Below are 21,192 nucleotides of genomic sequence, written 5' to 3'. Positions count from 1 at the left end.
TTGCGCGGCAACGTCTCGACAAACGGCCGCTTAGGTAAGCATCCCCGAAAGGAGAATACCCCTGAGTCAACCTCAAACTGCGAGGAGTGCCTTCGGACCCGTTGATTGGCCAGTGATCGGAGGAGAATAGCGAGGAGTACCCCACAGATTATTTGTGTCAGGTTCTTATCATCTATGCTCCGGACCGCGTCCAATGGCAGACATATTTAAGCGACCCTTCATCCTCTCGAATCCCAGACAACACTCGACACTCACCCTTCATCACCCCTCCTCACATATACTCATACCACCATGGCCCACGTAGCATTACCCACCGATATCGTCATTCTCATACTCCAGTATCTCCCACTCCCCAGTCTAGCCATCTTTGCTCGCACCTGCAAGTTCAACAATGAGCTCGTATGTCTGCGCGTTATTACCACGTCTCGACACGCTCGCTAACCTTTTTTTCTTTGCAGGTGAACGAATTTGGCTGGGCTGAATATCTGCGAAACAACGGTCGCCCGTCCCACAGCTTACACCACGCGTCCTCCAAGTGGAACACCCGCACCCGCGTTCGCTACAATGCTCTCGCAGACGACTCTTGGGCAAAGTCAAAATTTGTCGCCCGTCCCCTCTCCCGCCCCTGGCAGGGCAAGCAGCAGCCCCGCATGGCTATCTGCAACTCCAGACTCATTATCGCAGGAGGCCGGGCCATCTACGACTACGTCTTTAACGGACCCCAAACTGGCAATGGCGCGCCAGCAGTCCAATTCAATGGCAAGCACGATCTTGTGGAACCCCACCATCAGAGACTTTATATCACCAGCATCACCTTTGTCCCGGATGACGGAAGGGACCAGATCCTCTGTGTGGGGTTCTCCAATGGCATGCTCGAACAACTCACTTTGCCTCCGGTTCCCCGCGGAAATCGGGCCGGCGACTGTAACAAGGGTGACAACCTCCGACATTTCCTCGAGGATTCAGAACAACAACATGACAGGCTGACACTCGACCGCCGGATTCACGTCCACGAAGGCGATGTCATGGAGCACCTCTCCTGCGCAGGGACCACCCTCCTCTCCCTCTCGTCCAGCGGCCTCGCCGGCCTCTGGGACATGTCCCACACCGCGCCCAGCCCCACGCTGATCGACCTCGACGTCAAGAAGTCCTGGGTCGCCCACCTCGCCCTCCGCTCGAGCACCCCCTACGCCGCCTTCGGCACTTCCTCCAACAAGCCCCTCACCGTACATTCGATCGCAGAGGCCGCGCTCTCCCCAGACCCGATCGCCATCCTGCACACGCAGTCGGCCGAGGCAGGCGGGCGTCTCCGCCCCTCCGCGGTCTACGGCATCACGGGCTCGCCCGACGCCTCCCCGTGGGGCGGCTCCGAGCAGGTCATCATCTCGGGCTGGTACGATAGCAAGGTCCGTGTGCACGACATGCGCTCCTCCTCCAGGCTCGGCAGGTCCGAGGCCACCGCCACCGACGGCAGCACCCCCGCCCCGTTGAAACCGGTCATGTCATTCCGCGACCCGTGGTCGTACGAGCCCATCTATACCGTCGCGTGCGGCGGAGGCGCTGCCAGTCACATTGCCGCTGGCTCGGCTAGGCATAGCGTCGTCGCCTTCTGGGACGTGCGATCCCCCAATGAAGGCTGGAGCGTGCATGCTCCCGGAAACGACGCGTCGCCAGTATACGCCATGGTTCTCGAGGGGTCACGGCTGTTCGGTGCTACCCAGAGCAGGCCATTTGTCTATGACTTTGGTCCTGGGGTGACTGAGGGCACATACCCATCCTTGGCTCGCCGGGACGAATTGGTAAAGAACAAGGATGGTAGTCCCGGATTTTACGTTACCAAATATTTCCACCGACGCACTCAGGAAGCTACGATGTAGCATAATAGACCAGCTATCTAATTACATGTCCAGACGATGAAGTCATACAGCCCCGCTGCAGGTAGACATAAGTTAATGTAGGATGAGAAGTACAAATCAGTTGTAAAGATAGCAATGTGATGTGTAAATGTATGCTAAATGAAGAAATTAAAAAGAAAAAAATACAACGACAGTAGGAACGAGGTGATAAAATTGTCTGCATGAAACAAAACAAAAAAGTTAACGATCGATGAGTGCAACACAAATAGCAATGTTCATGAAGGAGTGGTGACAGGCTGCTGAGAGCGGCCCCAGTTGAAGAATTGTCGCATGTCGTTCGCTTGCCCTGGGCCAACGTCAGCGCCCTGCTTCGGCTCAACCAGCAAACTAGAGCGAACAATCAGTTTGGCAAGATGAGTAAACTCGATTAGTGCCAACCTTCTCTGATAAAGATCCTCAAAGTCGCCATGCTGCTTCGTCTTCTCGAACGAAAGCTTGAGATAGTCCTGTACCTCGGGTATCTTCTTGAGCGTATACGGCACCTGGAACCGCTGCATTTCTACAAAAATAATCAGCTTCTCTGCATGCACCAAAAACGTCCGCGCCCTTACCTTGCACGATACGAGCCAGCTTGTGGTACTTGTTGAAGTTGACCAGTTGCCTGCCAGTGCCATGAGGCGAGTCTCTGAACGACGGGTTTCCTTCGCGGCAGAAGGTGACATCCGTGAGGTACAAACCCAAGAACGGCACTGCAGGAGGCGCCGTATTCCGCAGCTTGCTGCGATAATGGTGGAAATTCCGGCCATGATCTGCAAGACGCCGAAGAGACTCGAGCTGAGTCTTGTGCTTCTGCGTAACGCCCTACACATCATAAAAACCAGTCAACATCAATTTGGAAATAATAGCTACGCCAGACATACCGCCCAGGTCTGATGGAGTCGCGATATCGTCGAGTGATCGAGCGCAGCCAGGATGGATCTTGAAGTGCTGAAATTCGCCAACTCCGAACATCGCTGGCAATCGCATACCATCCCGTCAGCACAAACAGAAAATTGTCCAGCAACAAAAAAAGAGAACTCACGTTCGCGACCTTGATAAAGAACTTCACAAGCATCGTCCGCTTCTTCATATCATGCTCGTCCAGAATATTCTCCGCCACCCACCCCGTAATACCCGTGCTCAGCGATGACAGCGCCTTCACATTCGGCGCCTGCACGCTCTCCTGGCCCGTCTCGAGCACCTCCTCGGGCTGAATCGCGCAGTACAGCTCACACTCCATAATCGACAACTGCCGCGCCAGCTCGAGCGGGTCAAACTCCGTGATCGCCACCGCCTCAAAGTGGCCCGCCCGCAGGTTCGCGAGCAGCGCCTTGGTCATCATCGGCCGCGGCACCTCCGACGGCAGGAACGCGGGCGGATTCAGCGCCATCCCCGGGTCCCGGATCCGCTCCGTCTTCGGGCTCACGATGCTCGTGATGTTGCTCCGCCGCATCTGCAGCAGGTCCAGGATCCGCTGCGAGTGTCCGCCGCGGAAGACCTTGGCGAGCGCGTTCCGCGCAAAGTCCTCGAGCTGCGGGAGCGCCTCGTCGTCGACACTCGCGCGCCAGTAGCTCTCGAGCCAGGTCTTGACGAGGTTCGAGACGCGCAGCCGGACGGGCACGCCCGTCGTGTCGCGCCAATTCTTGAGGGCGTCGCCGTGCAGGCTCGGAGGGGGCATTATGTTGTATCGGTCGATGAGCGCATCGACGAGTCCGAGAGGAGTAGTGAACAGACGGAAAGTCATGTAGAAGACCGCAGAGAAGGCCGGGTCCACTAGGCTGTCTGCTGGTGTCATCCTCTCCACAAGCGCATCCATAGTCGCAGCGACAAGATGTCCTTCGCTGTTGTAGGTAGTATCCGAGACCGGGGGAACATCAGACAGAGGAACGCTTCCTTCAACCAAACTATGCTCAAAGGCACGATCGTCCTCGTTATCAGGTGATTCCAGAGCAAGCTCATCCACCCGCTTTGCCTGTACAGCGTCCTTAACGTCCTCCAGTGGCCATGACTGACTGGCCTCAAAGGGTGACGTAGCAGCGGTATCAGCAGATTCCACCGACGTTGAGCTACTTGACCTGTCCGAGCGATTGAGCGAGGCGCTGGTAGTCACCGTGGACTGCGAATCTGCAAGGCCCCTGGGCTGGACGGTGGCGTCTTCTCCCTCCTCCGTCCGACCCACGGACAGCGATAATGACGCTTTAGACGAAACGCTCCTGATAGCAGTCGACTTACGCACGAACTCCGCAGGATCGGGATCGTATGCGCTGGCTTCGGAGTCGGCCGACGACGGAATCCGTATGACGAACTGCTTACTGCTGTCCGCCCGATTCAAGCTATGCTTAATTGTAGAGACACAGTCAGCGCCGGCCTTCAACGCGCCCGTGGCGGACCGGAGCAGTGCTCCCTTCTCTGCCTCCTCCGTGATATCGGGGTGTAAAGGCGCCGTGAGTAACCGGACCGATTCCGCGAGCGAGCTTGTGAGGTTGTACAGCTCCTCCTTCGCGATGCGCAACTCTTCCACCCGTTTTGCAGGTATGTCAGCGTGTCGCATGACGGCCTCCACGATCGTGAGCATCTTGCAGGCCAATTCAACAATCTCTCGAACGAGATCATACATGTGACCGGTGCTTGATGCATGCGCAGAACGAGAGTGGGAGTGGACGTGTCCGATGAACGCAGCGATTGTGGAAAGATACTGATCGTGGGTATACCGCAACGCTTCGACCACGTCGGCGGCTGTACATGGGCCACTTGGAAAACGTGTTGCAACGACAGCTTTAGACGACGAATCGGCGGAAGAGAACGATGAAGTTGAGGATATGCTGCTGATGGACATGTTATTCTGTACATGTTGCCGCTTCGGCATGCGCTCGTACGACTTGTATTGCTCGTTCTTGGAATGTGCCATGACAGTCCGATGCGGAAGCAAAGGCGCGATGGATGAACCCGAATCTCGCTGGGGGGCATTGGCGCCACGATGACTGCGAAGGTCAGTCAGGCTCTTGGTCCGAGAAGCGGAGGGAGCAATCGTTGTGGATGCTCGAGGTCTTTGCGGAGTAACGAAGTGGGAGTTATGGCGGCTACGGTGTTCCTTAGAAGAAGGTGAGGGGTTGATAGGACTCCCGGATAATGGAGAAGCGCCATTCGAAGATGTGAGCGGCGCAGTAGGGATATCGATCCCACAATCGACGGCGACTGCTAGGAAGCGGCGAACCTGCGCAAAGACTTGACCACCTAACTTGAGCATCATATCCACCTCTTCCGTGTGTAGATCCTCATCATGAGGCTCTGCGGAAGCATTTTTGGACTGTGAAACGAGGGATGCCAGGTCAGACAGAATCTTCTTGCGTTCCTGCGCCAGACGAGGGTTTCGCTTGAGAACAGGGGTATCTCGAGGAAGACACTCGGTGGAGGAGAGGATGAACCGGATACATGATATGATGCATGCTGTTGAGGGCTGGAAGTGTGCCACTCGGTTCGACCGCACAGCACTTTGCAGAAGCGTCAGGCTGTGAAGCAAGTTCACCATGATCGGTGGGCAATACGTGGTAGTTTCAGGGTCCACAGTCTCCATGGCGAATGGTCGATGGCCACTTCTGGATGACGGCGATTTCGTGTGTGTAGTGGACGAGTGCGCACTAGTGGACCATGAGGTGGCCGAGATAGCCGACATGGTATGTGAGTGCTTTGGTCTGGTATGCTGTTCCACGGGTCAGGAACCCACCAGCAGGCATGCGAAAAGGGACTTACTGAGATGGAGGGCAACTCTTCCTCCGTGAGTGAAACGACACCTTTGTCAGAGGTCACATAATTGCTTGGAAACCATCCTCTCTGACCATGCAGTTCGCCGTCCCACCAACCGCTAGGATCCCGGTTCAGGACGCGGATGACCTGTCCTGCGCGAAATGTCAAGCAGGTAGCATTGTGACTCTGAGCGTCAAAGTCATGGAGGGCCAGCACAAACTCTGGCCCGCCTCGTGTCTGGTCGCCAATGGGGGAGATGGAAGTGGACACGGCAGCCGAACTAGGACATCTGCGGCTATCCTGAAGCTGAGGATCGGGGTCGGGGAGATTGAGTGAGGAAGAGGATGCGGCAGCCGAAGAAGAAGGTATTGGGGAGTCGAGAGATAGGGAAGATGATGTGGAGGCAGTAGATCTGCTACGTGGATGTGAGCGCGACTTGTGCTTGCGAGAGCGGCCCTCTCGAGGGAGATTCGTATTGATGTGCAGACCGGTCATGGCCGTCGTGTGATAGGGCGAGCTTTAGGCTGTAAGAAAGACAGAGCGGGAAAAGATGAGTAACGGTAACCCCATGTGGAGCGAACGCAACATAAATGTTGAGATGGCAATAAGCGCAGGGGGTTGGAAAGCGACGCACCTAGGGTTATGCTGCACATACAACAGGGAAAGAATAGTAGAGTCAATTGAAGGAGAATATGATAGTAGAGTGTTGCGATGAAACAGACGCGCAGAGATGATTGACAGTGCGAGAAAAAGACAGTGCGAGAGGTAGAAGTACTAGTGTTTGAGCGAGCCGAACAAAAGGGGAAGCGAAGGGAAGATCGAGGATAGAGGGACGCGGAATGTCTGGAAACGGGGACAATGAGGGGAAGTGGGCGTCTGGAGAACAGTGAGCGTCACTGTCTGTCCTGGCTTCCCTGGGTTCTCGAGGCCGGCGGAGACATAAGCTCTGAACGACGCACAAACACAGCACAACAACGCGCTCAATCATTGCATCCCATTACGTCCGCTCGCAGACTAAGACGCGTCGCCCGATCACTCCCACTCCGACCCACTCTCACACCCCCATCACACACCTTCCATTACTTGTTCTTCCCTTGTCAGAAAAAATCCTCCGCAGGCTGTACCAATACCCAACCGCCCTCAAACCACAAGCCTCACTTGACGTCATGCTACATTCCAACGTCGTTAGTGCCTCGTCTGTCATATCCAATTTGAAGCTCGAATATCGAATGCCCGGGCCGTCATCTTTGTCCACCAAATTCTACATGGGACATGTGGCGCGCTTACCCCCGCATCACCTCAGCAACGGTGGAAAATAGTCCTCCGGCGCTCCGGCTCTTTCTTCAACAGTCGAGACAATCAAACAGAACGTAGTGGACAAGTTCTCTCATCCGCGCGATCAAAAATAGATATCTTCTCTAGCTCATCCACCCAATTAATATTTGCTATCGAACGCCTTCAAAGAAATTCTATAGCACAAAGGCCGAAACCCCCGGGAAAGTGTCTCAGTTACGCCACTTAGCCTCGGACCTATCGCCCTCGCCGCTTCCTGCAATCTTGTGCGTACTCCTGCAGCGCTAGACCAAGCATCTAAAGCCGTTCTCGGCTTAATATTGTCTCGAGGTTTTCGTTGCGGCAGTGCCACCGACAGCTGGACTCGCATGGTGGTGAAAATCCAAAATGTGTCGACTCCACGACAATGTCCGTGGCTATCACCATCTTTTACGAGACCCACATAATTGGAAGCACCAATCAAGAACAATGATCTGCAATCTGGGGAGCTCCATGTGGCCAGCACGTTCTCATCGTAGCCAGGCGACTAGCTGTGCCATCTCTGGCACCAATTGGGCCGCCGCACTGCCGCCGCTTGCCTTGATTGCTCTTCTTGCATCGCATAAACCGCCAGGAAGGAACGGGTGTCGCCAAGATGATCTCGCAAACGCACATCAAGTACGGACCTGATCATCATTCATTATGGGTAAATCATTCTCTCAGCCCAAGATATTGCTCTCATATGTACCATGAATCCCGATCACACTCATGCATCTCTACGTTTTTCTCATTGGTTTCTCATGCTCGCCAGACCTTCCTCGCTCGCTCCCGGGAACGTTATCGAACATCTGATCGTCCTGGGCATGGCGCTGACAGCGTTCGCTACAGGTGTCGGTGATAGTGGACTTGACAATTCTGGCGAATCCTTTCAGCACTCTCAAACGAGAATGATCATATCTGTCAAATGTCTGTATGTAGAACCATCTCTGCAATGACCAGCGCTATGTTACCTAAGCAGTATACTGTGGTCAGGTTCTCCCCTCGCGGCTGAATCAGAGGTTGTGCCGCGCACTTTGCCCTACTTTGCTATCCCGGCGGAATTTACATGTCGGAAAGAACTGAGGTCCGTCTGCACGGCAAGACCCTCACTATACGGCGGATCCTGGCTTGGGTCGCAGGGAATCAACGAGAGCGCACGAAAGATTTTTGCGTACATGCCATCCATACCATCTTAACCTTTTTCAAATAAAGGATAAACATGATCATGTATAACGTAGCCTGTTGAATATTTACACAAGGGTCCCGGGGCCGAGGAATTGGAATTTCACCCACCACGCAATGGGCATGTTATCAATGTAAATGGGCAGTGCACTCCGTCTACGAAACCAAAAATCATGCCTTCAAATGAGCATCAACGGACATTTGTATGAACGTGGTTGTAGGTGGCAATGTCAGGTTCCTGCAATGAGCCACAGCTAGCGAACAGAGCAACGCATATTGTCTGTAAGAAATGCGAGGGACTGCTTTCGTCGTTCAATCCAGTGAATAATATTATAATTCAGGGTACAGTGAGACCATACAAACACTGTGTCGGATAACATTAAGCAATAAAAATTCTAAATCACAGATCCACAAAACCGACAAGGGTATATCTCCGAACGCAACCGCGGCGATACCACATCAAACATCCTTGACCTGCTCTTCGAGCCAGCTCCACAGCTCCTGGCCCGCCTTCGCATCGTCCGTCGCGGGATGCGCCTGGTCGGCCCTGGCCCACGGGGCGAAGAACTAGCGCGCAGAACGTCAGCCAAAGCCAATGTGGAATGTCGACCCAATAAGAGATTGCGCGTACCCGGCCGTTCCACTGATTGCCTTCCGGCGACGTGCCGCAGTAGAGCGACGTCAGCGCTCCCATCGGCGCGGGGTACGAGATGAATGTCCTCTGCAATCACAGGCACCTCTCAGTAAAGCGGTTCGCAGTTGATGAAGGGGTGACAACACGTACGAGGAACCACTGCCGGAAGCTAGTCAAGTGGCGTGCAAGTTCGGTGTTGAGGTTTCCTGCAGGCAAACGGTCAAACCGTCGAGATTCGATAGCATGAACGACATTCAGTTTCACCGACCTGGATTCACCGAGGTCGACACGAGACCTTGGTCGCCGTAGCGTCTCGCGAGCTCATTGGCGAGCATCACATCACCCTGCAGTGTATCAGTGCTCAGACTGCAATACGCTGTCGTAAGACACTGCGCGTACGTGTTTGCTTTGGTAGTAAAGCTTCTGCGTGCCCATCTTCTTGCGGGCAGGGCCGTCCTTGAACGTATTGTAGTTGAGGCCATTAACCATGTAGTGCACGACCGAGGCCGTCGTCACGACGCGGACCTTGCCATCCGGCGCCGTCTTCGCGGTCTCGAGCATCGTCGGGAGCAGCAGCTTTGTGAAGTAGTAGGTGCCTGCGGGAACAATGGAACCGTCAGCCACCCCAAGAACGGTCGCGGGCGGCAGAAGAGGGTTCGTACCGAGCACATTGGTTCCCCACTGCAGGTCATATCCGTCTTCTGTGAGCTGAGAAATAGGGGGAAACATGAGACCAGCATTGTTGTACAACACATGCAGCTGGCTCTCCTTGCTATGCCACATTAGTTATGAGCAACGCTACCGAGAAATCCACCCTCACCTGGAGAACTCCTCCGCGGCAGCCTTAATGTCGGAAAGCTTCGACAGGTTGAGCTGGATGAAGAACGCCTCCTTGCCTGTCGCCTGCTTCAGCTCCTCGATCGCGGCCTCGGACTTGGCGCGGTCACGAGACGCGATATACACCTTCGCGTTCTTGCTCAGGAGAGCCTGGTATTACGAACGAGTGCGGCACGGACGCGACAGCCAGGGTCAGCACGAATGAAACCAGTACTAAGCGTACCGTTAAGCGCACCTTTGCGATCTCCTTACCCACGCCTGTGTTGGCGCCGGTCACGACGTGCACCTGGCCAGCGAGGTCAGGGATGTCCTCGACCTTGAACTTGGGCTTGGGCGGGTAGGACTGGCGCAGCATCTGGAGGAACATCATCTTGTTTGAAGACGGGGTCCAGCGAGAAAGGGAAGAGGGGGAAAGAGAAGAAGGAGAGACCAGAATAAGTGGGGTTTGGGATTGGATTGGGAATCCAGTACGTGGGGACGCATGAACTTTTCGGTCGCGACGCGTGCTCGTTAATTGACTGACGCGTTACCAACGCGTTCCGAACGTTCGCTCTTGGTCTCAACCATCAACCTTACACTGCGTCTACTGTGACACGAACGGAATGGCCGACTTCTTCACGGAAGGAATATTTCCTCCGTACGGGTAAGTGCCTATCAGCAACTACACACTCCCTCAATCGCTGCTTTTTGAGGCTCGCAGACAACCCACAAGCGGCCGGAAGAGAAGCAGCTGAAATCGCAATATCGACGACCACTGCGAATTTTGTTTTCCAAGTATCGTGTGTTATATTTCATGACTTCCTCGAAAGCAAACCCACGCTCAAAACTTCGTCAAAAGCACATCACAAAAGTAAAGGCGACTAATCGTCAAGCGACGTCAAAGTGTCTATCAAACTGAAACTCGAGCACACATAGTGGGAAAGTGGCGGGGCGTCTAATAGCGCAGTGTCTATCACGGTAAACAGTCCAAACAGTCTGACATAGCAAGCGAAACAAAGAGCTGGTCGGAGACGAGCGAAATGGGAGGAGAGGGAATTAAGCGAAGTCGAAGCAAGGGAGAGCAGGGTAGTATGGAAACTGTATGAGTAGGGGTAAAGCAAGGCAAAGAACATTGTCCGTCCGATATCTACATACACTGTCCAGGTAAAAGCGAAGACGAGAGGAAACAACAAAGCGGGGAGCGTCCGTCGCGAGGATCGCGCACTCTAACGAAGTCCGTATTTTTGTTATCTTATGAAAATGTCCTGAGTGCTGGCAGATTAGGTGGCCGAAGTGCCGTTGTAAACGATCTGAGTGGACGTCTGGGAGAACCGTGTACCGAGGGAGCCCTACGAGATAGCACACCAGTCAACCATCATTTAACAATACAGAATAACACTTCGCTCTTACCTGACCAGTACCCCACTCTTCAATGACAACGAGGTACATGGGCACATCGCTCGCCGTCGAGCCAGTGCCAAACCCGCCGAGGATCTGGGCGAGGTCGGGCATCCACAGCTGCGGGGGCACCGGGTTGGCGGGGTCGGGGGTTGCCTGTCAAAAGAGATGATGTCATTAGCATCCACATCAACTTCATTTCAGATAATATCTCAAAACCCAAAACCCTCTCCACGCCTCGTGTTCGCGGGTATGTGCAACCGTATAGATAACTTTTTCCAAACGAGCACAAAAGAACGGGCTGAAGATATGCGAGCACACACTCACCAGGGTAATTCTCCTCAGCATACCGTCCAAAGTAGTACCCCGTCGCAAAGTCCTGGCCGGACGAGGACGGCGTGGCGGAGGACCAGAGCCAGACGGTGAAATTGTACGACGACGTGCCGTAGTCGGCGCGTGTGTTGTACGTGAAGTTGAACGGGGTGCTGGGCATGATGGACGTGCCGTTGGACGGCGACGAGATCGTGCCCGCCTGCGCCTCGGCGCGGACACTGCTGCCGCCGAGCGTGAGGGCGAGAAGGGCGAAGACGGAGGAAAGGATGTAGGAGAGAAACAGCATCGTGCGAGGTCGTTCGGGCATGGGGATCGTGCTGGGGTATTTAAACGGTCGTGGACCCTAGGGTCGGTCGTGGAGGGTGAGCGGTAGGAAGAAGGGGAAGGGGAGAATGGATTTGGGTGGGTGGAGTGAAACTGCAGGGATGAGGGTAAGTGGCCTTACTTATAAGAATGCAGAGCGGACGTATAGCTTCGGCCGTGACACAATCGGCTTCCGGGTTGCAGGTCTCATTCGGTTCCTCGAATTCGGTATCGCGAGCATTTTAGTAAGTTTTCATGACTCCGCTCCAACGAGGAACGCAATCCACGGACGCTTTCTCGTCTTCTCGTCCAAAAGACAGGCCGACGGGCCAGGAAAGGCTCTTATAGAGACAACCATCCTTGCGAGGACAACTCCAACAGGACGGCTTCGCTCGGCCAGTGCCGGAGAGCGAGGCCTTCACCAGGCAGGATCCAGGAAGCAGAAACCCAGGCGCTATTGTTGGCCGACCGGCACACAGCCAGAGCGCTTCCAGACTGGCCCTAATCACCGCGACCGCTTCTGCCGTCGATCAGCTGACAAGAGCACTCACAAGATTCACAGATTGCGACCAAATCCACTGGGCGGCAGGCGATAGCGGCATCGCGAGCCCGGACGGCTCCATGAAGCTTAACTCACCACAATGCAATGTGCATGGAATCATTCCAGTACCTTCCAGACCATAGGGTTACAAATGCTTGCGCAGATTATTGAGTGACAGAGTGACATGGAAATTAGTCCGGTCTAGTACGCGTCGAGGATCTCAAGAGAAAACACAGAAAAACATGATCATGAGGTGATCATGCGAAATACATAAGATCGTTCTTCTTCTTGCTTTGCACTGTGTAAGGAATCCATCATTAGCATCGCGGCCGAGGAAAGAAGTACGTAAAAGCGTAAGAAGAACGCCACTGAGAACACGCACCTTCTGCTATCCCACTCAGGAAATGCTCGTGCGAGAGCCTCGTTGCGCCCTCCCGAAGTGCAATCATACCAGCCTCGACACACGTCGCTTTCAGCTGAGCACCGTTAAACTCATCCGTACTCCGCGCGAGCTCCTCAAAGTTCACGTCGGTCGCCACCGTCATCTTGCGCGAGTGGATCTGCAGAATACGTGCCCGGGCCGTCTCGTTCGGCAATGGGAACTCGATCTTGCGGTCCAGCCGTCCCGAACGAAGCAAGGCAGGATCCAGAATGTCGATTCGGTTCGTTGCCGCAATGACCTATTGGAGGTTTTATAACACACAGAGAGAAGAAGCCATGTCCGTTAGAGTTTGCATAGGTTTGCATGAGGACCGGGGCTACTAACCTTAATTCGTGAGTCGCTGCTGAATCCATCGAGCTGATTGAGGAGCTCCAACATCGTCCGCTGGACCTCACGGTCACCGCTCTTTTCTGAATCGAACCGCTTCGTTCCGACGGCGTCCAATTCATCGATGAAGATGATGGCAGGAGCCTTTTCCTTGGCCAGGTCGAACGCATCTCGGACGAGTTTAGCACCGTCACCGATGTACATCTGCACCAGCGACGGGCCGGCGAGTTTCAGATAGCACGCTTTCGTCTGTGCGGCACATGCACGAGCGAGCAGGGTCTTTCCCGTACCTACGGCGGAACCGCATCGGCCGAGGGTTCGAAATAAAAAGTCGGGACAAACCACTTACCGGGCGGGCCATACATCAAACACCCCTTCGGAGGCTTGATCCCGAGCGTCTTGAACTTGTCCGCCTGCTCCATGGGCAACACAATAGCCTCCACCAGCTCCTCGATCTGCTTCTCGAGGCCGCCAATGTCCGTGTACGTCTCCGTCGGGCGCTCGTCGACCTCCATCGCCTTGACGCGGTTATCGTACTCGGTGGGGAGCTGGTCGAGGATGAGGTACGAGTCCTTGTTGACGCCGACGAGGTCGGACGGCTTGAGCTTCTCGGGGGGGACGAGCCCGATCATGGGCAGGAAGACGGTCTGGCGGGTCGAGGTCTTGACGACGGCGCATTTGCCACGGCGCATGGACTCGGCGTCCTGGTTCGCGCCGTCCTCCTCCGCGTCGGGATCCATGTCGAGTATCTGTATGCAGCAAGATGTATGCGTTAGTGGATCCTCATCGGGCCGTAATACCTCCGTAAAGTATGAGAGGCAACGTAAGGGAGCAGATACGAACCTCGACGACGTTGCCGACGAGGTAGGGCAGAACCTTGTTCTGCTTGATCTTCTCGCCGTTATCTCTAATCTTCTCCTTCATCGTGCTCTGTTCGTGCTGGAGACGGAGCGTCTCCGACTTCATAACCTACGCGCGTCAGAAGTCCCATCAGCATTCTACCCTTGCTTTGACAGTGCGAGACGAAGCGCACCTTGATGTCATTGTCAATGAGCCGTGCGCGGGTCGAGATCTCATCCGTAGGGAGGGCCATGATGTCCTCCGGGATGTCTGCCCATGTTTCCTCCGCAGGCTGGTCTGGGGTGGTGTCCATCGCCTCTGCGGGGGCCGCCGGGGCATTTGAGGGCTGAGAAGTCTCCTCTGGCTTCTTCTCGTTGTTGTCTGGAGGTCCTGACGGTGGCTGGGTAGATGACATGGTTGGCAGAGGAGGAAAGGGAAAGTGAGGACTGGGGCGAAGGTGGACTGAGTAAGGCGACGAGGAGACGCGTAATGCTGGGCGCGATTGCCATATCCGAACACGTGGGAGTTTCTCTGCCCACCACGCGCGCCAAAGTCAGACCGCGTCTGGGACTGTGCTCCTAACCTCCTCAGGGCTAATTGTACTAGGACTCGAATATCCTTGGGGGAGGGCTGGGGGGACTCAATATCCTTCGCTCACTGATCGCATAACATGTCGCGGCAAGATACTCAGCCAACGCCAGAGGAAAAGTCGCGCTATGACAAGGTCAAGGAGGAGCTCGTCAAGATGCTTGCCCAGAAGCGCGCGGCGGACAAGCAACTCGTACGCCACCCTCCACCTTTATCCCCCATGTTCTCTCACCTTGCACCCAGGCGCAACTCGAGGTCCAAATCTACTCTCTCGAAGGCGCGTACCTGACCGAGACGAACGCGCACAACGGCGGCAACGTCGTGCACGGCTTCGACGGCTACCTCAAGAACCAGACAGCCGCTGCCAGGAAGAAATACGAGCTCACAGATGCGGACCGCGTCTTCTCATCCTCGAGCACAACATACCAGAAGGTGCACCCCACGTACACACCCAGATATACCGGGCTTGTAACTAACACCAGACCGTCCGCAACCTGTCTGGCAAAACCACACACAACCAATGACACCCCTATACGCTGGTGGTGAAACCAGTCTCTCGATCTGTTAGGCGAAGGAGACGAGTCCGCTGCGGGAGACGAAGCACCCGGCCGAGGTACGCCCGCGGCAAGCGGCGGTCCCCCCACAGTCATCTTGCCCCCCGCACCACGTAACCCCGAGCTTTCAGCAGCTCAGCACAAGAAGAATCGGGACCGCGAATACCAGCGGCGAAAACGCGCCAGCGCCGCTCTCAGACGGAGCACGACCGAGATCAGCGACGAGGAGTCTGTCGGCACGGGGCGCAAGCCGGCCAAGCGGGCGAGGATGGAGGATGATTGATTGGGATGGGACGAGTGGTGTGACCCTAACTTTGTATGGAGCATGTTCTTTTTGGTACAATGTCGACTAATTACCCGCATATATAGAGGACTACATTGATAGTTGTACTTTAATTGCAGACACTCTTCCTTGAAACTTCTCCCTCGCCGTCCCAAGCGATGCTCAACTCAGAAATCCACCAGTAGACTAGCTGTTGATCTTGTGGAAGAAAATCTTCGCAGCCGCTTCGTCCATGCCTCCGCCGTCAGGATCGACGGCTTCGATCAGACGTGTCGCCACGATCGTTGTCTGGGCGTCTTTCGTGCTTATCCACACACGCCCGTTCACACCGACCGCAGCGTCGAGCGGAAAGCGAGCACCGAGGAAAGGGAGGAGGAAATGAGACGGGTCGAGGAGCCTGTCGTTCCGCGGTGGTAGTATCAGAGAGCTGCGCGCGAGATCAGGCAGAGGCGCAGGGAGGTGCGACGTACATGCGGCACATCTTCAGACTGCAGGTGACGGCGAGACCGCCCTTGAGCTCGCCAAAGCCGTCGGACTTGTGCGTCTGCGCGTCGAAGCACTCGAGCTCGGGCTCCATGTCCTTGTGCGCGAGCGAGACGCGCGCGTACACGAGCGTGCCGACCTAGTGCCGGTACAACGAGCGTTCATTACAGTTTACAGTAAAGGGTAGACATGGGGAAGGGGAGCACACCTTGAGATTCGGCCGGTTGCGCTTCGTCGCGCCCTCGAACGCGAGCCCGTCGAGGTTGGCGTGGTGCGCGGAGCCGATGTCGACGCGGAACGCCTCGCCGCCGCGCGCGGTGACCACGCCGATGACGGACTCCTGCGCCGCCGGCACATACTACTAGCCCATCATTGAGTCTGCTCGTCAATACGAGAGCCGGAGAGAAAAGGGGAGGGGACGCACCCGCCGGGCATTGCTCTCGACCCACCAGCGGGCGCCGTTCGGGGAGTGGTGCAGCGCCCCCGCGCGGGTGGCGAGGATCGGGCTCTCGGTTGTGGATGCTTGGAGGAGGCCGGGGCCGAGCTTGAGGTTGACGTGCTGGGCGGGGACGAGTTCGCCGGGCAGGATGGCGGTGGCCATGATCGTGGTGGGCGGGCTGAAGAAAGGAGGCGGAGACGGATATGGAACTGAAGCGCGGGTGCGTCATTCTCGACTCCTGCCTTCATCTCGCGCTCTCCTTCATCTAGGGCTGGATTCTGTAACGCTTTCACCTATCTTGCTGTCCAATGGCCTCGACATTATCATCAACACCGGGGCCGTCTTCCCAAACGCAGCCAGTGACCCCTCTGACAACGGAGTACCCCGAGCTCGCGCACCTCTCGTGAATATCCTCCCTAGGGCTCAGCTATTGCATCATATTAATGCTCACCGCCAGATCTTGGGCAGGCGCGAAGATCTAGAGGACCTGCTCCGTGACCCCGCCTACTTCCAGGCCGTCTTCCACTCGCTTGGCCGCGTCCAATCGCTCTACGAGAGCCAGGGCGAGCTGGGGCTCGCCAACGAATCGATAGCGCGTACGTACGGATAATCACTCGTCGGGATATGCTCATTTCGATCGACGTTGGCCTACAGAGACCAACTTGAATCTGCAGGATTCACTGTACGCGCTCAGAGAGGACACCAAGGCCGCGTTCGACGAGGCCAAGACGCTCGAGGCGCGCTGGAAAGAGATCGATCGCGAGCAGAAGGAGCTGTACCAGGTCCGCTGCTGTCCTCATCTCATCCTGTCTAACACTCTTACACGATGCTTCGATCCCTGCTTCTTTGATATCGCGATGCTTCACGCCACGAAATAGCGCTTCAGCCCCCAATTTCTTCTGCTCAGACTGCGGCACGCAGCGACGGCCCAGGACGACGCTTCAGAAGCAGCTGCATCCGCCTTTGTCCAGGCAGCGCGCACCGAGGGCGGCAAGGACGTCGATGATTTTGTGCGGGAGTTCAAGGAGATGCGGAAGCTGTACCACAAGCGCGCGATGTGGGTAGAGCGATGGACGGCAGGGGATGTGGCGTGGCGAGAGGATTGAAGGCGTGGATGGTGTTTGTAGTATATTGATGGGTACGCCGAGACGTGCTGCTTATCTGTATTTCTTGCTTGATGGAATTTTAGTGACTGTGGGCCATTTGCCAGCTGAATTCGAGGTTTGGACTATCTCTATCACGACGTTATTATCTCATACGACAGTCAGCCTCTTGCATTGATGTAGTGACGGGATGCGCGACCCGTGCGCTTTGGCGCTGTAAACAGTACATGGATGAAATCTCGTTGAAAACGATATTCTGCAATACCATCGGCCGATGAGTACACGAAGGAAATGCTAGTGCTAGGAAGTAGACTATGCCGTAGATAGGTTAGTGTGCATCGGAAGCGGTGGTGGGGGAGGATGACGAAGACGGACTCTGTCATCTGCCGTGTGTTATTTGATGACGCTGTCCTCAACGTGGACTTGCCCCAATGCGTTCTCCGCAGGCTCCGAGTCCTCCACCTCCCTTGGCTTTCTTCGATATCCTAGACTCTGAATTATTATGCAGGCTCAAGACATAGTCACTAGTTGGTGAGTTTTCATTTCTAATAAACCTGTGTCAGTGGTTGACTGGTTCATCGACAGGGCAAATGACGCGTTTCGCACTCTGGTCCCATACCCGCACGAACGCATACCCGTCAACAAGAACCATGTCCCTTATATTCTCGTCCCCGTCATACCCTTCATCACCCTCGCCTATCTCGCTCGCCGCCCAGATACCCACCTGCTCCGCCTGCTGCTTTTGCCTATAGTCTTTGCAGCAGCCATTGGCACTGCATCCCACTTTGTATGGGAGGACCCCCGTTTCAATGTGTACAACTGGTGCCAAGGTGAGCGGACTCCTTCTACAAAGGATAGGGAATCGATGAACTCTCGCACTTGTAGGCTTGCTAGCAGAAGCTATATGTGCCAAAGCCTCCTCGTACGCGTTCCACAACGAGGGCATGCTCCGTGATGACGAGATAGCGCCCGACGTCAAGAAATCCACCACCCCGGACGGCAAGCCTCTCTCCGATTCCAAACCCGCCAACGGCACCGCCAACGGCCACCGCCCCGACGAATTCCCCGGCTTCTGGGCCAAACTCCACGACGCCCTCGCCCTTGTCTTCTCCATGCGCGGCATCGGCTGGAGATACGGCAAGGGCGTCTACATCCCCCACGACACCCGCCCGCTCTCGCGCGGACTCTTCCTCCTCGCCACCCTCAAACGCCTCCTCCTCGGCTTCCTCGCCCTCGACCTCATCGAGTCCCTCCTCAAACTCGTCCCCGGCGTCGGCTCCCCCTACGGCAGCACCATCTTCTTCCCCTCCCTCCGCCTCCCACAGCGCTACCTCGTTAGCACATCCCTGCACTTCGCCACCGGCTGTGCCCTATACGCCGGCTTCGAAATGGTCTACGCCCTGCTCACCCTCCTCGCCGTCGGCGTCCTGCGCGACGCGCCCGCATCGTGGCCGCCCATCATGGACGCGCCCTTCGCGAGCGACTCGCTGCACGTCTTCTGGGCGCGCCGCTGGCACCAGGTCCTGCGCGAGGTCTTCTTCGTCTTCGGCGGGTACGCGGGCCGCGTCGCCGGCGGAACGCTCGGGCTCGTCCTCGGCACGTTCGTCGGCAGCGGGCTCTACCACGAGTGCGCGGCGTACGGCATGGGCCTTGGCTTCGACTGGCGCGTGCCCGTGTTCTTTGCGCTGCAGGCGCCGCTGCTCATCGCCGAGCGCGTGTGGAGGCGCGTGACGGGCCGCAGGGTCGGCGGGCGCTGGGGGATGGTGTGGTTGTATTTCTGCGTTGTTGTACTCGGCCAGCCGCTAGGTGAGTCTCTTTGCCGTGTTTGTTTGTCAGGAGAGATTCCTGACCTTTGTACAGTGGACGCGTGGCACAAGCGGGGCCTGGCTGGCGCACACATGCTCCCGCCCGCGATAAGCCCCGCCCGCCAGATCCTGATACCTTTGGTGATGAGCCTACGATCGTGAATATTGGATCATCACCGTCTCACTCACTAAACGGAGTTTACGATCCCCACACGAATCTAACCCAAGTTATACCAATCTAATCACGGAAACATATGCCCATTATATAGATGATGACCCATCTTGCTTAATCTACATACCCTCTCACTGCTGCGATACACGAGTCCTTTCCCGCTTACGCTCACATGCGATCTGCTCGAAATCCCAAGTTGATCAATTAGTGGTCCAAGTGCTATATTATATATCATCGTCCCCTGAACTACCTCACCCAGCCTCACACCCGCGCCTGCCGCGTCCACCCGAGCGTCTCGCCCCAGCTCTTCCACATGCGGTCCACAACACGCAGCTTCTCCGCCCGCCCGAGCCCCGGGTCCTCCAGGTCCCGCACATCCTCGAGGAAGCCCTCGCGCAGCGCCGACCGCCCCGGCAGGCTGCGCTCCGCGAACTGCCGCAGGTGCGTCACCGAGAGCAGCAGCAGGCCTGCCGTCAGCGGCGGAATCGCGTCTCCCCCGTCCTGCAAGTGTTGTTGTTGCGTTGAACCTGTCGTCGTTGCAGCAGCGGGCGACGGCGACGGCGACAGCGACGGGGCAACGTCGGTAGGGAGCGACCTGGGCGATACGATGAGCAGCCGCTCAACGCGGCGCATGGCAAGCCACACGCCCATGCGCCGGCGCTTGCCGCCGACGGCGCGCTTCCCGGGGCTGAGGAAGAAGTTCGTGAGGAAGCCGCCGGTAACGTAGACGATCGCGAACGCGGGTGCGACGCCGACGAACGCGAACGTGAGCTCCTGCGACTTGAGGAGTTTGTCGATGCCCTTGAGCGCCTGGTCGATGTCGACCTGGTGGGATTTGATATATTTTTTTAGTTGAGTCGGGTCGGGTGTTTTGTGTAAGCAAGGGATAGACAGACCTTGGCTTTTTGGACCTGCACGAGGACAGAGCGGATGAGCGAGCCGCCGACGGCGGACCGGAGGGGCGTTTTGATGTCTTCTTCGTACAGTCTCAGCACGGTGGTGAGGTCGCCCGTGCGTATCTGGCGGGAGAGCTCGTCGAGCTGCTCGCTGGTGTATTTCAGCTTCTCCTGGGCAAGAGACAGCGACATGCGCTCCAAAGACTAAGGAGGCATTAGATATAATTTCTTTGAAAGCAGCAAAGGTGATCCTCACAGCTAAATCTGCATCGACAGCCTCCTTGGTAACGATAATCCCTCCCTCGCTGCCCGCCCTAATCGTATGCAACACTCCACGAACCGGCTCGACGAGCCAGTCCCTGTAAAAGTTCCCCGCCGTCTCAGCGGCGTCGCCGGCGAACTCCCGCAACGAGCCGCGCGACGCCCACGCATAGCGCGCCGCCATGAGCGCGAGCGGCGGCACAAGCACAAGGCGCGGCCACAGCAGCGTGAGCCGAGACGGCCTGTTCTCATACAGCGTCATACCGTCCTGCCCACCGCGCCTATCAAACACCCGGCTCCTAAGCGCAATCAGCGCGCTCAGCGCGTCACCCGTCGTCTCCTCGCGCATGATCACATCATCTTCCCCGAGCGCGTCCGCAAGGAGCGCCAAACACGGCTCGATGCCACTCGACACAGCGAGCACCGCCCCACCGCCCCCGGCGACGTCCTGCGTGCTGACGAGCGCGCGCCCGAGGTGCGGCCGCGCGGCGAGCAGCCTGCCGAGGGCCTCCGCGCGCGCGTCGCGGATGCGCGTGAGCTCGCGGCGCCGCAGCTCGCACTCGTCGCGCGCGAGTGTTATCGGCAGGACGACGTACGACGCGAGCGCCGCGCGGAGGCGCGCGAGGGCGCGACCCGCGCTCGAGACGAGGCGCCCGGCCTCTTCGGGGCGCGCGAGTCTGGTGATGGCGGCGGCGTTGAGCCCCGGGCGGAAGTGGCGCGCAGTGGCACTGGGGTAGCCGCGGGAGGTGGTGTTGGTGTGCGGGAAGAGGGTGAGCGTGAAGGGGATGCGTAAAGGCGAGGGGTCCTGCGCGAGCGAAGAGGCTGTTTGGGCGGTGCTTTCG

General features: G+C 56.8%; 8 protein-coding genes across 8 annotated transcripts; 2 read left to right on the top strand and 6 right to left on the bottom strand.

The window, feature by feature from the left end:
• Nucleotides 1-282: 282 nt before the first annotated feature.
• CONPUDRAFT_143966 (ras GEF) lies at nucleotides 283-6,530 on the bottom strand. The gene is made up of 8 exons (XM_007770270.1): nucleotides 6,274-6,530; nucleotides 5,646-6,163; nucleotides 2,938-5,595; nucleotides 2,777-2,869; nucleotides 2,468-2,717; nucleotides 2,295-2,415; nucleotides 459-2,243; nucleotides 283-399 (listed from the first exon to the last, which is right to left on the bottom strand). Exons 2-7 carry the CDS (start codon nucleotides 6,132-6,134, stop codon nucleotides 2,132-2,134), a joined length of 3,723 nt encoding a protein of 1,240 aa, XP_007768460.1. The 5' UTR covers nucleotides 6,135-6,163; nucleotides 6,274-6,530; the 3' UTR covers nucleotides 283-399; nucleotides 459-2,131.
• Nucleotides 6,531-8,591: 2,061 nt separating this feature from the next.
• CONPUDRAFT_90086 (NAD(P)-binding protein) lies at nucleotides 8,592-9,958 on the bottom strand (the record flags this gene model as incomplete). Its single annotated transcript, XM_007770269.1, has 8 exons — nucleotides 8,592-8,699; nucleotides 8,764-8,853; nucleotides 8,917-8,972; nucleotides 9,035-9,110; nucleotides 9,166-9,362; nucleotides 9,429-9,538; nucleotides 9,587-9,753; nucleotides 9,839-9,958. 8 exons carry the CDS (start codon nucleotides 9,956-9,958, stop codon nucleotides 8,592-8,594), a joined length of 924 nt encoding a protein of 307 aa, XP_007768459.1.
• Nucleotides 9,959-10,868: 910 nt separating this feature from the next.
• Nucleotides 10,869-11,503, bottom strand: CONPUDRAFT_33905 (uncharacterized protein; the record flags this gene model as incomplete). The annotated part of the gene is made up of 3 exons (XM_007769993.1): nucleotides 10,869-10,931; nucleotides 10,993-11,136; nucleotides 11,300-11,503. Coding segments are annotated over 3 exons (411 nt in total), but the record flags the coding sequence as incomplete, so codon positions are not given.
• Nucleotides 11,504-12,290: 787 nt separating this feature from the next.
• CONPUDRAFT_82107 (26S proteasome subunit P45) lies at nucleotides 12,291-14,219 on the bottom strand. The gene is made up of 6 exons (XM_007770268.1): nucleotides 13,960-14,219; nucleotides 13,770-13,895; nucleotides 13,276-13,675; nucleotides 12,924-13,216; nucleotides 12,540-12,837; nucleotides 12,291-12,455 (listed from the first exon to the last, which is right to left on the bottom strand). Exons 1-6 carry the CDS (start codon nucleotides 14,179-14,181, stop codon nucleotides 12,415-12,417), a joined length of 1,380 nt encoding a protein of 459 aa, XP_007768458.1. The 5' UTR covers nucleotides 14,182-14,219; the 3' UTR covers nucleotides 12,291-12,414.
• Nucleotides 14,220-14,358: 139 nt separating this feature from the next.
• Nucleotides 14,359-16,282, bottom strand: CONPUDRAFT_123888 (exosome complex exonuclease RRP40). The gene is made up of 6 exons (XM_007770267.1): nucleotides 16,099-16,282; nucleotides 15,883-16,032; nucleotides 15,662-15,813; nucleotides 14,907-15,588; nucleotides 14,598-14,786; nucleotides 14,359-14,547 (listed from the first exon to the last, which is right to left on the bottom strand). Exons 1-4 carry the CDS (start codon nucleotides 16,273-16,275, stop codon nucleotides 15,378-15,380), a joined length of 690 nt encoding a protein of 229 aa, XP_007768457.1. The 5' UTR covers nucleotides 16,276-16,282; the 3' UTR covers nucleotides 14,359-14,547; nucleotides 14,598-14,786; nucleotides 14,907-15,377.
• A 54-nt stretch (nucleotides 16,283-16,336) lies between these two features.
• On the top strand, nucleotides 16,337-17,476 carry CONPUDRAFT_165248 (uncharacterized protein). The gene is made up of 4 exons (XM_007770266.1): nucleotides 16,337-16,516; nucleotides 16,582-16,709; nucleotides 16,768-16,895; nucleotides 16,992-17,476. The coding sequence occupies exons 1-4, from the start codon at nucleotides 16,422-16,424 to the stop codon at nucleotides 17,217-17,219; spliced, it is 579 nt and encodes a 192-aa protein (XP_007768456.1). The 5' UTR covers nucleotides 16,337-16,421; the 3' UTR covers nucleotides 17,220-17,476.
• Nucleotides 17,477-17,718: 242 nt separating this feature from the next.
• On the top strand, nucleotides 17,719-19,402 carry CONPUDRAFT_165247 (uncharacterized protein; the record flags this gene model as incomplete). Its single annotated transcript, XM_007770265.1, has 4 exons — nucleotides 17,719-17,747; nucleotides 17,802-18,046; nucleotides 18,102-19,022; nucleotides 19,077-19,402. 4 exons carry the CDS (start codon nucleotides 17,719-17,721, stop codon nucleotides 19,181-19,183), a joined length of 1,302 nt encoding a protein of 433 aa, XP_007768455.1. The 3' UTR covers nucleotides 19,184-19,402.
• CONPUDRAFT_104121 (nuclear control of ATP synthase 2) lies at nucleotides 19,399-21,125 on the bottom strand. Its single transcript, XM_007770264.1, has 3 exons — nucleotides 20,346-21,125; nucleotides 20,090-20,293; nucleotides 19,399-20,018 (listed from the first exon to the last, which is right to left on the bottom strand). Exons 1-3 carry the CDS (start codon nucleotides 20,697-20,699, stop codon nucleotides 19,455-19,457), a joined length of 1,122 nt encoding a protein of 373 aa, XP_007768454.1. The 5' UTR covers nucleotides 20,700-21,125; the 3' UTR covers nucleotides 19,399-19,454.
• Nucleotides 21,126-21,192: the final 67 nt, after the last annotated feature.

Source organism: Coniophora puteana (assembly GCF_000271625.1).
Source record: "Coniophora puteana RWD-64-598 SS2 unplaced genomic scaffold CONPUscaffold_6, whole genome shotgun sequence".
NCBI lineage: Eukaryota > Fungi > Basidiomycota > Agaricomycetes > Boletales > Coniophoraceae > Coniophora > Coniophora puteana.
This window is presented reverse-complemented; position numbering and strand designations above follow the sequence as displayed.